General features: G+C 38.0%; 1 protein-coding gene across 3 annotated transcripts in view; it reads left to right on the top strand.

The window, feature by feature from the left end:
• The window catches only part of SLC10A7 (solute carrier family 10 member 7), a 195,353-nt gene that overhangs the window by 151,848 nt on the left and 27,375 nt on the right, over positions 1-16,130 (top strand). For all 3 annotated transcript variants that reach the window (XM_048846950.2, XM_048846952.2, XM_048846951.2), the window contains 3 exons: positions 8,033-8,198; positions 12,327-12,378; positions 13,716-13,789. In XM_048846950.2, coding sequence (XP_048702907.1) covers positions 8,033-8,198; positions 12,327-12,378; positions 13,716-13,789 — 292 coding nt within the window. The remainder of the gene's footprint in view (positions 1-8,032; positions 8,199-12,326; positions 12,379-13,715; positions 13,790-16,130) is intronic.

Raw genomic sequence — 16,130 nt, 5'->3', positions numbered from 1 at the left:
CCAGGCCGGTTTCTGCTGGAAACCAGCCTAAACCTGCCAGCTTTCTTGCTGGGCTTTGAAACTCCTTCCCCCTCAGCAGCCCAGAGTATGTCTACACAGCTCGTAGAAGAAAGTTCCCAGACTGAGTTGAGAGACTCAGGTTAGCAGGGCTCATGCCAGCACTATAAAAATAGCAGTGTAGACAGCACCTTGAAGTTGCAGCTTAGGCTTCTCCTTAGGCTTCAGCGCCCGAGTCCTAGCCTGAGCTGCAATTTTAGTAAAGCTTTTGATACTGTCTCACATGACCGTCTCATAAACAAACTAGGGAAATGCAACCTGGATGGAGCTATTATAAGGTGGGTGCAAAACTGGTTGGAAAACCATTCCCAAAGAGTAGTTATCAGTGGTTCCCAGTCATGCTGGAAGGGCATAACGAGTGGGGTCCCGCTGGAATCAGTTCTGGGTCTGGTTCTGTTCAATATCTTCATCGATGATTTAGATAATGGCATAGAGAGTACACTTATAAAGTTTGCGGATGATACCAACCTGGGAGGGGTTGCAAGTGCTTTGAAGGACAGGATTAAAATTCAAAATGATCCAGACAAACTGGAGAAATGGTCTGAAGTAAACAGGATAAAATTCAATAAGGACAAATGCAAAGTACTCCACTTAGGAAGGAACAATCAGTTGCACACATACAAAATGGGAAATGACTGCCTTAGGAAGGAGTACTGCGGAAAGGGATCTGGGGGTCATAGTAGACCTTAAGCTAAATATGAGTCAAGAGTTGATACTGTTGCAAAAAAAACAAACATCATTTTGGGATGTATTAGCAGGAGTGTTGTAAGTGAAACACGAGAAGTAATTCTTCTGCTCTACTCCATGCTGATTAGCCTCATCTGGAGTATTGTGTCCAGTTCTGGGCACCACATTTCAGGAAAGATGTAGACAAATTGGAGAAAGTCCAGAGAAGGGCGATAAAAATGATTAAAGGTCTAGAAAACATGACCTATGAGGGAAGACTGAAAAAATTGGGTTTGTTTAGTCTGGAAAAGAGAAGACTGAGAGGGGACATAACAGTTTTCAAGTACATAAAAGGTTTTTACAAGGAGGAGGGAGAAAAATTATTGTTCTTAACCTCTAAGGTTAGGACAAGAAGCAACGGGCTTAAATTGCAGCAAGGGAGGTTTAGGTTGAACATTAGGAAAAACTTCCTAACTGTCAGGGTGGTTAAGTACTGGAATAAATTGTCTAGGGAGGTTGTGGAATCTCCATCATTGGAGACTTTTAAGAGCAGGTTAGACAATGTCAGGGATGGTCTAGATCAGTGCTATTCAAAGTGGTCCATGGACTGGTGCCGGTCCGCGAGCCATCAGCTGCCGGTCTGTGCGCACATTGGGGAAAAAAATTGCCAGTCCCCCACATCAGATAGCTTGAGAAGCACTGGTTTAGATAATATAGTCCTGCCTTAAGTGCAGGGGACTGGGCTAGATGACCTTTCGAGGTCCCTTCCAGTTCTATGATTCAAGGCACTGTCCACACAGCTATTTTTAAAGCACTAGCATGAGCTTCACTAAACCAAATCTGTCAGCTTTGGCTGGAAGGCTTGCTGCTGTAGACATGCTCCCAGGGCTTCAGGTGGTCTGCCCCTGAATTGGTGCTTACAGGATCCCTGAGTTGCCTGACTCCTTGCCTGGCAGGGAAGCATTGGAAATGTTTTGAAAAGGTCAAAATGAAATGTCATGTTGACTTTTTGTAAATAACATTTTGGAATTCCTGTAGGGTAGGAGATTTTGACATTTCATTTTTCGTTCTGTTTAGAAACTTTTTTTTTTTAATTTTGGAATTTCCTGTGGAACAGGAATTCTAGTTTCTGGCCAGCTCTAATGCTAACTAATCAAGCACCCTTATAATGCATTAACTGTACTATAACTTTCAAGTGTGTTTTCAAATGAAAAATTACTGTAATCCAGTCTGGAGGTCAAAGGAATGCATAACTGTGGGCAGTGAAGGCAGTGAAAAATAGTCACAGATGACTATTTGGTGCACTGTGCAGTCTTAAGTGCACAAATTGGAAGCCTTTTGAAAGTGTGGGCCACAGTGTACATGGGTTAACAAACAAGAGGCTCACTAAATAGCTACTTGTTTTAAATAATAGTAATTGAGGCTGGATTTCCAAAATCTATTAAAGTTGTATTATGTTCCTGATGTTAAGCAAATAGCATACAGGTTTGGCAAGCCTCATATTAAGGTGTGAAGTACTGATAACTGGAAAACTGGGCCATGCTAGTTATATTTTGGCAATATTTTAATGAAATCGTCCATGAGAGATTGGATCTTCCAATGAAGTTCACATTGGTCACATGGGAGCTATGACAAACATGGTCAGTAGTTCACAGCTCTCTACTGTATGTGTGTGTGTCATAATTAATTGGCAATATTAGTCTAACATGGTTTATTTTATTGGTCTTGAAGATCAATAATTTATAACAACCTGAGATTTGTGCCCCCTATTGCGTGCTCAGATAGGGGATTAGAGAACACCTGCTATATGAGATCTGTTATATTGTTAGAGATAATATTTATTTATATATATGTTATAGAGTCTTGAAGTTGTTATATATTCTGGTCAATATAGCATAGTGTTATACTGCATTTGATCTCATTATTGAAGGTTGCTATTCATGAGCTACACTGACGTGTTAGGGTAATTTTTGCCTTCATTACAGTAGGCGGTAAATACTTTTACACAGCCAAGTAGAGTTTAGATCAATCCCTAAGCAGTTTCATCTTGTCTTTCAGACTGGGGAGTTTGGCCAAAGATCATTGTTTCTTTGTTCCTTTTTTTCCTTCCAAAAGTGACAGAAAACAGAAACAACAACTGCTGCTGCAATATTTCCTTTCCACATTCTGCAGATCTTCTCCTTTCTTTACACCTAAGTGCTTATGACAGACTTTTATTTTATGTTTTTATATTAGAGTGATTTATGATTAAATGTTAATGAAATAGAATTTTCACTGTGCTTTCATTATATTCTACTAGTTTGAACATTTTTCAAAACAGCACACCAAAACCCACTGTTTTCTATGAATAAATAATAAAAAGTATGTCTGTACATTATCATTCATGCATTCTCCAGTTGCCCCATTGGTGATTTGTCTGCCGGCATAAAATGGGCACTTCATATTAAACAGATCTTAACTAAAGCTAAAATTCATGTTATGATTCCAGCAGTTCTTTTCCCCAAATCTATCGAATGAGGTTAGTTGTGTAAGTGCTGTAATATTTCATGGAATCTAGTCAACCGAAAAGATCTGTGATATTCTACAAGTGGAGGATTTTGGATCTGTCTTCTGCATCCTTGTTCAGACTATTCAACAGGAGCTTTGCCAACATTTAGAACTTGTATTTATAAACAAAATTTTAAAAGGATGCTGTATTGATACATGAGCTGCCAAAGGAACCAGAAAATAGAAATCTTAGCAGTAAAATTTTTCCTATGAATACTTTTAAAGAACAATCTATAATGTTAAGGAAGTGGTATACTGGAATTAGTGAAGAGAGGTTCAAAACATATGGGTTGAAAAACATAAATTAAATTAAATGTAATCTAATTTAAATGTGGTTTAAAATTAAAAATAAACCAAAGGTTAGAGAAACTTTCATCTAAAGGAACACTTTATCAAATAGATTATATTTGTAATTAAATCCACATGGAAGTGGCCTTACTTTTTATAATCAAACTTCAGGTGAGTTGCAGGAATAAGGAGTGATGTTCTGGGAAATCAACACTACTGAAAAGCAGTTGCAGAAAATTAAGATGACAGATTAACAGGATTCCAACCATGATTCACTTTCTTATGACACTTACCTTTAATAAGTAACAGAACAAATTCGCCACAGAAATGCAAACAAAGTAACAACAAATATACACTTAACCATAAAGTGTCATAGGAGTATTTGTATATATTGTTGTTGAATGTGTTGTTTTCTAATTTTATGAAAATAGCAGTTTTAAATTACTCAATGTTAGTAGGTAATTTTTAAAGTGTGTTCCATAGGGCCCATCTAGATGGAAAATAGAATCTTGGTTTACTTTGAGAGAGTTTCTGAGTGAGAGCTAATGCATGAAAGTAAATTGATTCACACACTTTAAATCACTTTTATATTATCCAGAAAGATGAAGATAAAAAAAGAAAAAAGCCAGAGCCTGGTAAACATTTTCTCCTCAAATTAAAAGAAGGAAGCAGTTAGTATTTCTCTTCATCCATTTTTAGGACAGGACATTCAATCAGAATTTGAGCTCTCTAATAAAGGACAAGTGACTCAACTGACATTTTTTAAAATTTCACAGGCTGCAAGAATATGAGTGAATTGGTATACAGTCCTGAGGGTGGGCAAGGCTGTGACCCTCATTGTAATATACAGGAATTAACACAAAAACCTGCTATAAAGACAAAGATTCTGACCCTATAAAGAGACCTGCTCCGGGTCCCATTGAAATGAATGGAACTCTGCACTGAAGTAAGGGCCCATCTATGTGGATTCAAGTTGCAAACAAAAATACTAAAATAATGGGGAAAGGCTCTAGTCCCCATTTTGTGTGTGCTGTGCTGCATATATACTCTCATTTCCATCTGCTCCCCTTTTTGGTCCCTACACTCCTTACAAATCCAGTTTATTATCTTCTCCCTCTCTGAACTTGGTTCCTTCATTCATGTAATCCCCAGTATTTGTTTCTCTTCCCGGCCTTGTTGCCCTCACCTTGTAAGGGAAGGTGTGGTGAGATTATTGGACTGTTATGCAGTATTTTCTTTTAATGCTTCACTTTGAAGAGAGAGCTTTTGAAGGCAAAGAACACACAAAGTGTAATATAAAGTTATGGTGCTGTTTGTTTATTATGTTTATTAAATAATGGCTCTACTAAGACAAAACGGAGAATTAGGAATCCTAAATTTAAAAGAGAGAGAAAGTGAGTGAGAGGAAAAATCAGTTACTGGATTTGGGGCTAACAATGATCCAATATTGTTTGGTAAGGCACAAGGGAATAAAGACTCATACTCTCAGCTGAGGGGTTAAAGTCGAGGCATTTTAGAAGGTTTAAAGGAGGATATAAGGTTAAAACTATCTTCTTTAAAAGATTAAATCAATCCCAGAACAGTGGGTATAAATAGAAGGCACATTCTGCTTTGTGTGATGATGTAACTTCCAAAACATTTGTTATATGACTATACAGCCGTTTTCGCAGTTTTTCAGTTTATTAGGGTTTAAACATCTTAAAGTTATAGATATATGTACTTTTTAATGACACCTATTGTACAAATTTTTCCTATTATATTACAAATGTCAAGGAAGGCTCCATTTCTATATAGTGTGAAAAAATACTAGATATAATTAACTTCAATTAATAACAAACAGTAATGGGCCACATAAATCATTCCTGAATAAGACAGTTATTCATGTATTAACTTATATGTCCTCCATGTGGGGGGGGAGGGGACAGGGGGAGGGAGTCTAGCTGCATTTCACTAACAGATCTCACTAAATACATGGTATAACTATAAGTAAGTGCTAATCAGAATAAAAAAATGTAAACTCCACGTATGTGATGGATTTGTTCTGCCATTTCAAAGTATTAATTTGTAATAGGCATGCAGTGTTTACATGGGGCATTGCACTGAGTGCTGTTCCTGCTGGCCAATATTAAGGAGCAGCACCTGAACATATGTCCTGACTCATAGAAGTAGGTTACCTCTTAACCCATTAGGATATAAGGGATGAGGGGTAACTGTCTAAATAGAGGATCTGGGGTGTGGGCTGAACAGTCTAGAAGGAGAAATCCTAGGAGTTGTCAAGCCTGAGGAAAGATTTCTATTGAAATGTGTTATTGTTAATTTCTGTGTTGTTAAAACTGAACCCTAGAAAGTTCTCGTGTGTGGAGCTGTGTTTTAGAGTAAATTGGGAAAGACACCAGCTCACAGAACTTTTAGTGGCTTTAAGTCACTAACAAGAGGTAGTATGAGGGCTAAAGCCATACAGCTTGTTTTGTTATCTTCTGATTTTTCAGTAGATTCTTCATCAACATTCACATTGTGCTTTTTAATCTTTTTAACTGGGAAGTTTGCATATTTAATATCCCCAAAGCCACTAGGGGTAGGGGCGTGTGTGTCCTGCTCTTTGGGTTTGGAGTTAAATCTTCACAGCCCCTCACATCTAATATGGTTACTGGCATGTGATCCAATCCTATTTGCATAAGTGGTTCCACAGTTTTACTGGCAGGAGTAAGGGTTGCAGGATCAAGACCAGCATCTCCTCACTGCCATCTCTTGTAGGGATCCTATGATACTTGGCAGTGTGGAGTGTGTTTTCTTTAAGGTTTGGGAAGTTACTTGGCCAATCATTTTCTTGTGAAAAGGAAGGGATGTGAGAACTCTCTGCCTGCAAGAAAACTGAGTGATTTTATGTTCCACAATGGGACTTGGTTTTCAAACATCCCTGCCCTTTTTTCCTTTAGCAAGATGCTGCCTTTAAGATTTTCAGTTGTGAGGAATTTTCCTTTAATATGGAGAAGTGGGATTTACCTCTACAAAGCTCTGTCCTTTCAACTTCTTTCCATCAATATGCTTGTCTAGGTCACTTATTTTTGGATGTCATTGTTTCACATCTCCATTCCAGGCTGTAAGTTCTGTCTGCTCAGACACTTTGTTGACTTCATTGTCCTGCCTCTGAAACCATCAGTGAGGTGCGGGTGGCCGATGATGTTGGTGTCTGAATCTGCTGATCTTAGTGTAGGCCAAGGCTTGAAGAAATCTCTGTGTTGTCTTTGTTATTAGACATTTTCTTTCTCAGGTATTTTAACCTAGGTTCCAGCTTACTTTCAGAATTTTTTATTTGGCAGCTAGCTTGTGTAAAGGACCTGTGCTGCTGCATTGATTTTGATCTTGAATACCTCTAAAATGTTCTGTATTATTAAGTCAATAATGGTGATGTTTATTAATGGTATTGCAATAGGGAAGTAACATAATACTTTTAGCACCTTATCATTGCAAAGCTCCATGATCTTGCATCATTATTTCTAAAAGAATGTGGTGTAACAGACTGTAGGGAGATCTCATGAGAAATCAGGTAATACAGTATGATTGCTGAAAAATTAACACAAGTCATGGCCGTATGATTCTTTAAAGTTTTTCAAGCCATATAAAATAAAGCAAAAAAATAAAAGCAGTTCACCAGGAAGTGCTCAGATAGATATGTTGTCTCTAATGACTCTCAGTCCAATTTGACAAAATTTTAAAGTTTAAGTTACTTTCACTTTTAAAATTGTCTCTAAAACAAAATCTTGCAAAACAATTTCAGATTCAATTTCCTGAAAGTGGAAAAGTTACACTAAGCACTGTAGGTTTGTTCATTTTCATGTGTTAATTCTGGTATTCTAAAAGCATGCAAATTGCATTTGTCTTTAGATTTATAAAAACTAGATATTCAGAGTTTGAATTATTTAAACTCCCACAACACATGCACTTTTGCTTTTCAAGCATGAGTTATAATTTAATTAAAAACTTCTGGTGCATCGCTAGCTATTTAAATATTAAAATGTTCCATGGATCACTTTCGATTATCTACCGTCATGAAATTCCTGAAGATGTCAGATTTTTAAGATTCCCAAAGTTGCACTTGGAATTGTCTGTTGATGCAAAGGGGACTGTGATAATTACATCCATCCATTAGTATCAGCAGAGGAGATAAACTTTAGGGAGGCTTAATGGGCATGTCTCAGTGACAGCTAGCAAAGAACATTTGGCATGATTAAGGATGGATTTGAATGTACTTGAAAATATACTCTCATTATGGATGCCCAGTGGAAGTTGCACTACAAATGTTAAATTCCCCAGAAGAAGAGTTGTGTGGCAGAGAAGCTTTGAAATCCACTGTGGCCGTCATCCGAATTATTCTTTTCTCTTTATGTCTTTCCGCTGTCAGATTCATTTTGTGATGCCCAACTTGCTCCTTGCATCTTTGAAAAGAGGCAACCTGTTGATTTCTGTGTTACAGATTGTCCGAAGACACATCAAGGATTGGCTTGAGAGGAAGAAACCTCCATTTGGTGCTATCAGCAGCTGTGTGCTCCTGATGATCATCTATACAACGTTCTGTGACACTTTCTCTAATCCAAATATTGACCTTGATAAATTTAGCTTGATTATAATAGTGTTCATAAGTAAGTTCGGTCTTAAACTATCCCTTTTATCACTTATTTGTCTCCCGTGTGCAATGAACAGTGTATACTGGAAAGAAAAAAGAAGGAAATACATTTAACTGCCATGAGGCTAGATTTTGTATTTTTAATACATTTTGCAAGCAAGATAGATTAGAAAAATTCCTAGAGGCTGCATATTTTTAGGATGTTAAGGAAGCAACAGCAGTAATAAAAGTATGAACCCTGCTATTATCTACACTTGGGATTGCTCAAAGTAGCATTTCCTTTCTAAAGTAATAAGTTTTCAAATATCAGTGTCCATCCTGTTGAAGTTGTAGCTATTAAAGGGAAGTTCATGTTTTGATTTGGCACTCCTCACTGAAAGTGTAGATTCCAGTTGGAGCTATTATTGACAGAAAATTATGTTAATAGCTTATAAAAAGCTGGTTTTTACTTTCCTTACTATATTATAAATCTTGAAAATATTGGGATTTTTTACATGATAATTTTTTTGTGGTTGAAGTAGTTTGTTAGAAAGTACTTTTTTGGTGCTCTTTATTTTATTCATCAGATTTAAGTAATATATTTGAGAACAGTGTCCTGGTATCCATCAGTTAAAAATACATTACACAATCATTAAGAACCAAAACAGCAGGATCCCTATCACCTCCCCACATATTATTTAATTATTAATTTTAAATAGTTCATGCAGACTAAGGTCTGTACTGTCTTTCTTTAGCAGAGGCTCCCTGGGAGTAGAAATTTGCCCTGAGAGCACGAAGTACTCACTGTCCCACTCCACCAGGGGAGCTGTAGGCAGCTAGTGTAACCCTAAAAGTGGGCAGCACTGCTTGGGAAAGGCATGTGGCCCAGACTCCAAAGGGGTTCACTGACTCAAGATTCCTATGTGACAGGGCTCCTCTGGAGCCTGAATGCATCTTAAAAGCTGCTCTCCCCTGTCAGAACTCCCAGTATCACCTGCCTTTCCAATAGCCATAATCTGCTCCCCCCTCCCCCACAGATACAGCAGCCCATATTAGTGTAGGGGGATGTAACTTGGATCTCCCAATACCAGCACTGTAGATCAAATCCTGTTTAGTCTAAAACCATTGAATTTCAGGAAAGACTTGAGTCGCCTTTTAGTATATAGGTGTCATAGAATATCAGGGTTGGAAGGGACCTCAGGAGGTCATCTAGTCCAACCCCCTGCTCAAAGCAGGACCAATCCCCAATTTTTGCCCCAGATCCCTAAATGGCCCCCTCAAGGATTGAGCTCACAACCCTGGGTTTAGCAGGCCAATGCTCAAACCACTAAGCTATCCCTCCTCCCTTGGTACAGTGTCCTTGATACAGTGAGTGAAATCCTGGCCCCATTGAAGTCAATAGAAGTTTTGCCATTTACTACATTTCATCTTGCATCCTTGGTTGCAAAAGTGTATATGCTCTTCAGATAGTCTGTCGCCTTACATACAAAAAGGAAATAATATTTTTCACTTGTTCCAAGTAAATAGAAAAAAATCACACCTATAAGAGAATAAACAATTACATATCTTGTCTTTGTGTTTTAAAACACTCAATTCATAAAAAGCCCATCACTTAATTGAATAATGTTTGAATTTAGTAAAAACAGCTGAGTTTGCTGTGGGATTTTTAGATAAATTCTTGTCTAATTTGTGTAGATTTTATAGTTCTCATAGCACTACTTTTGTAAGGCTGGGTTTTGCACCCCCTGTCCCACAGTGTTCACCCAGCTGTGGCTGTTTTCCAGTGGTGGATAATCTGTGGAGCACTTTCAGATGAAAAACACTATATACATGTAAAATATTACTTGCAATATTCGTTGCCAATTCAACATGATAAAATGCTTGTGTAATTGATAGTAAACTGCAGAACTGACATTGTAAAATGAGAATAAATAAAAAGAGTGTACTTCTAGTGAGCTTTTTCAAAATTGCTAAGAAGGAAATATAAAACCAAAAAGAATTCAGATGAAGGGTATGCATGCTAAGAGGAATATTCTCCCCTGATGATGTGCGTGTAACTTCCATGCACAAATCTGTGCAAATAGAGGGGAAAAAACGTAAATTCTCTGTTAAAATGTAAAGAAAGTAAAAGAGAAACTTTGATTAAAAGACACTCCTGTTACTCAGACAGCATAACAACTGGTGTGAAAAACAGGCAAAGCTGCTTTGCAAACTATGCTTTTTGGGACTGTTCATGCAGTCCAGTTGCTTCCATTGCTTTTCTTGTCATTTACAGTAGTGTTTTGAAAGATTAGTCTGTTTGCCACATTCAGGATAAAAAACTTCCGGTACAACATTGTGGTTCTTGTAATTGTGAAAATCATCCAACTTCATTTATTTTTTTGCCTATTCTATATTTAGTCAGTTCCAATGTGCATAACTAAAATTCCTTAGCAAAAACATTAATGTACACCTTGATACTTCTAGTTCTATAATTTGCTACAGATAAAGCATGTCTTTATTTCTAAAATATTTAGAAAGTTGAAAAATGAGGAAAGTCTGTACTACTTCATTGGAGTCATTGGCTATGTGCCGTGTTATTTCAGTGGCAAATTTGGTCTGAGATTTTTAAGAGGAAAGTATATTTATCATTCTCCAGATTATTGTTTAAAGGTAACTTGTATGTTAATATTCTAGCCTCAGTGAAGTATATATAACATAGCATTGATAGCAACATTGGTGTTTATTTGTATGTAGCTATTACAGAAAGGATGCATTTTCTGTGCATGGTAAATTAATGCATTTATGCCAAAGAAAAATGATTTACAATTCCGTAACAATTGGTTGATTCCTGTGAAGTAAAATACCAAATGAAATGTGAGGCAAAAATTTTAGTGTGCCCATCTCAGGAAATTCTCATAATAAATGGAAAATTTCATTGATAGTTAAGAGATTCTTTCAGTCTTGGTTTAATGTGTCAGTATTGCCCAGTACCAACAGTATTGCCCAGTTATAAATTGGGGCCAAACTGTTGCCTTATCTTACCTTGTACTATGGGACACATTAGCTTCATGGTCATCACATACCCAGGCTTTGCAAGAGAGGGGGTTCTGCACCAGATTTCTAGCAAATGTAAAAGTGCGCCCTCCTCCTTCTAAAAGATCTCTGGAAATCCTAGTCTTATGCCACACTTGCCCTATTCTCCCCACAGGGGGTTGCTGCGGTCCCACATTGAGGTGGATCCACTCAATCAGCCTGTGTGACCACACACATCATTCAGTTTCTTCAAACGTCACACAGCCAGCCTGATTCCCACACGTGCTGAGAGGTCTGGGAAGGCCGCTTGTCAGTTGCCTTTCCATAATTGCCCCATTTCTTATATGGCATTTGGGTGGGATGTGGTCTCAGATTCCATGCTTGGGGACTGGGCTGCCATGTAGACATTAAGTAAGGTAGCTGAGAGGATGGTCCCCCTCAGGACTGTCAAATATGTCCACACCTGTAAAGTTCTGTTATGCTCAACAACTGCTGAGGGCTTCAGGCTGTGTGCACTGCTTGGTTCAGGAATTGGCTTTTTTCCAGTAGGAATGCAAACATATATATAGGTGTCTCCTAACCCCTGTTAACAATTATGGAAAGTACAAGCATTTCATCAAGAGGGCAATATACACCAGAGTGTGGGCATGTTTGTGTCTGCAGTATTCACACTTACATGTGATTTTGCAATTTGTTAAGCAGAGATATATCTGGCACCTAAAGTATGTCAGAATGTTGCACTATGTCATCACTCCTGTGAAGCAGTACTCTGGAAATGGATGCATGGCATTCACCAGTCAGCTTCTCTGTCAATGAGACATCATGTCAGGAACTACCTTATTCAGAGGCAGTGCTTCTGCAAGTGCTGCCATAACCATAGTAATCGCATTTGCTACAGAAATGCTTCCTCAGACATGGTGATGTCCACTGCTCCTTCAGAAATAATTGTCCTTTCCACAAGTCTTTATATGCCCACGCACTTGGCTGGATCAAATTTCTTTGAGTATTTTGGTCCATCCTTAAGCATCAGATGTGTATCTTTTCATACTTTATGCAGGTGTAAAAGGTATGTACACAGCATACAGTACAGTGGTTTAGGTGAAATTTATTTTTACCATGTAAACTTAAATTTAACTTGTTTCTCTTTCAGTATTTTTTGTTCAGCTGAGCTTCATGCTTTTAACTTTCCTCTTTTCTACAAGGTAAGTGGATTAGAATGTTTTGAACAAATGTACAATATAAAGTGTGTATATTTATTTATGCATACATTTAGGGGCATGTTCCCAAAACAGGGGTGACTTCATTCTAGTGATGCTTTTGCTGCATCTCCCCCATTAGCATTGCAGAGGCAACACAGCTAAGAGAGCAGGAGCTGGATTCTATTCCTTCTTGTGCATTTTCTACTGAATTGTTAATCAAGTTCCAATTAATTACTCCAGTGGTTCTCAAACTATTGTACTGGTGACCCCTTTCATATAGCAAGCCTCTGAATGTGACCCCCCTCCCCTTATAAATTAAAAACACTTGTTTATATATTTAACACCATTATAAATGCTGGAAGCAAAGAGGGGTTTGGGATGGAGACTGACAGCTTGTGACCCCCCCCCCCATGTAATAACCTCACGACCTCCTGATGAGTCCTGACCCCCCAGTTGGAGAACCCCTGAATTACTTCTGTTGAAGGCAATGGATTTGCCCAGGTGTCACAGATGCGAGTTAGAGCAGACACAGTCCTGCTCTAAGGCACCATTCTGCTGATTGGGGATTGCTAGAGTGCAGCATACTCTGGCTATGCCCCCTGCCTAAAACATTCCCTATCTAGGGGGGATGGTGCACGTGGCATAGAGCCAGCTCTGCTAGTTTTATGCCACCAGAGTATTACCCTGTGAGAGGAAAATCCTAAATGATCCTTTAGGACATCTTTAAGTGCCTTTTGTAATGTTGGCCCTTTCCTGGACCAAGGATCTGACCCAGTTGTAGAACCCCACAATGCCATTTTTACAGGACCTTGAGTAGGATGCTACTTAAACTGTATAATAAATACATATCTGGAGTTTCAGGAAAAGCTATTTCCCATTTGGATTGAACATATGACCTCTACTGGGCAATCGTATGCCTCTGTTGGTCACTTTTCTGACCTTCCTGCCTTAATTTTATCCTATAAACCTCAAGCCCAGCTTCTCTCTCAATAGATAGAATGTATCCTATATCTCTTTACTGTCTGTTGGTCAGTTTTTACAAAGGGGAGTTGGCTGCTAATGTGATACAGAATGTATGTAGAAGTAACCTTGGGTGGATTTAGGTTGTGGGAATTTATCCATTAGAGAGTTTGCCACAACTGAGAGAAAAAAATATTTTTAAATAAATAAAACAAAAACCCACCACACACACATTGCTGTGCATCTGTGGGTAGAATTATTTCTGTCTAGCTGATCAAAGTGTTATGAACGTGTGTGGATACTTAAAGTTGTACATTTGATCAATGATGTTTTAAGCAGATTTTTGCTAAAAGAGATTATTAAAATGTTTTTTTTTCTAGGAATAACTCTGGTTTCACACCAGCAGACACCGTGGCTATCATTTTTTGTTCCACACACAAATCCCTCACCCTGGGTAAGTCATTATGAGAGGTCAAGTTTAGCTTTTCAGTGCAATCACAGTAATTCACTTTGTTGGAAAAAGTTGTTTTTTGTTAAATCAAAGTAGTAGTTGTTTCAGTGTGACAAGCATGCAAACATTGGTATATTAAGGATATTGGTATATTAATGATAACATTTTTGCACGGGGTAAATAAATGTTTATTAAAAAGGAGACAGCACGGTTTTCTCAACTGGGAGTTCAGTAGTTGTACTGCAGTGCCATTAATCTGCTCTTATTTTAGAGGGAGCTACTTCATTTTCTACTTGTGATGTTCCAATACCCTAATCCAATATTGATAAAGTTTGAGGTTCATTACTCATAATGTTCTGAGTTATTCCTACACTGTCACCCCAGAAAGATGATATTGCTCAAAACTGCTTAGCATTTGCCGTGCTTAGCATATTCCAAAATAGATCACTAAGGACAGTTCTGTTTTCTGTGTAGTTTAGCAGCTTAATTGTATTTATCTGAAGTCTGCAACATCTTCGGACTGTGTGTATAATTTATTACAATTCATTAGTCAAAAACATTATTGAAGTATTTGTCATTTAAAATTACTTAGTGATAACAAGCATGGTCTGATCGAAACATACAAAATATAATTAAAATAGTTATGTTTCGAGTGTCATGAAAGTGCTCCATTCCTATTCCTGTTCTCTTCTGCCGATCAGTCAGTGGCACTATTGGTGGCTGTATGTTTTCTTATTTCTTTCCAAAACTGGAAAATATTTGTTTGATAAAGTACAGCATATATAATTGAGTTTTAACCTTTTCAAGCCTGTAACTATCAAAGATAAAACTTTAGTTATTAAATGGAGTTGGATATATTAGAAGGAATGGTAATGACGATCTTTACCATTGAGTAGCATTTCTACAGTTACATTTTAATATACAGAAAGTATTTATTTTGATTTCTTTTAAACTGCCTGGATACTTTGAATTCATTTTTAATAAAATCAGTTTGCATTGCTTTGAGTACAATTTCAGACAATCTGTAGTACATATGACTTCTCTTTCATATAAGTATAGCACAGTACAACATGTGTGATTAGACCAAGTTACCTGCAGACCTAGGGTACAAGTGTGACCTGACAGAACAAAGGGCATTGATTTCAACTAGCTAAGAATGTGCAATTATTTTATCATTTTTTTCTTGAGACTGTGATTTTGTGTGTAGACTGCACACACTTATATAATTGCTGTGCAAATAAAATCACTACAGTGGGTGCTTAAACATGAGAAGCCTCCAGGGGATTGCTTTCACCCAGAAAAAATCACGGATCTGTGTTCTCATGCTATAAACCCTCCAATATAGCCCTGCCTGAATCACACATGGCATACACTGAAGTCAGTGCTCCTTCTCTCCAGCCTTTTCCCCACTAGCTTGTGACTCAATCCCCGTTCATTATATTTTTATTTTCTCCCTGAAGCTACCTGGTTCCTAGCTCCTAGCAGCTGCTGAATAAAAAGTAACTGCTCTCCCTGAGACATCTAAATTAGTCAGGTTTTGCTTGCACTTTGTAGTGCTCTGTGTACGTGCAACAGATGTGGGAAAACAGCAGCCAGCTAAAAGTTCAGGACTCTTTGGAACCTGTTTTCTCCAGGACTCATAATTCCTCTCTACTAATATATGTAGCTAGTATAGGCAAAGAGGTGTGCAAGTGGATAGGTGGTGGGGGTGGTTAGCCAGAATATTGCAGCCCCTCCTCTTGGGTGTAAACTTTGCCACAGTTATGTTAGCCTTTGTCAGCTTTGGGGTAGATTGCTTCACTGGGGTTACCCTTGAAGAACACTCAGAAGTTCCAGCTGGTATTTCTTGCTGCAGTTTACCTCCCCAGTGGGCAGATAACTAGGAGCACACTCGTTACTGTTTAAAGCTCTGAATAGTCTAGCACTCAGCTGTCTGAGAGATTGCATCTGACTCTGTTACATCTCTGCTGTTAAGATCAGTTGCATTGCTCTTGTTGATGGTTCCTGGAGTTTTGTTGTAAGAGACCACAACCAAGGCATTCTGAATGGAGCGCTCCCATTTGTGGAAAGTGGTTCTTTTGGCAGTTCACCAGAGCCCACAGTTAGCAAGTCTGAGGGCAGTGTATGTAAGCATGCCTGTTGTCCGTCAGTTGCCAATTACTGTTTATCCATTGCCTCTGACAGAGTATGCATTTTTGTTTCTGTTAATTATTGCTCTGGTTTCTAGATCCCACAGCAAAGGGAACGTCAAAAAAAAAAAAAGGCATAGCTATGTAAATAATTAAATGAATGGAGCTTATCAGAAAGATCTGGATTAACAAAGCTTTAGTATTATGAAAATTGC

This window comes from Caretta caretta, chromosome 4 (genome assembly GCF_965140235.1).
Source record: "Caretta caretta isolate rCarCar2 chromosome 4, rCarCar1.hap1, whole genome shotgun sequence".
Taxonomy (NCBI): Eukaryota; Metazoa; Chordata; order Testudines; family Cheloniidae; genus Caretta; species Caretta caretta.
The sequence above is the reverse complement of the archived record's forward strand: the minus strand, read 5'-3'. Positions and strand labels throughout refer to the sequence as shown.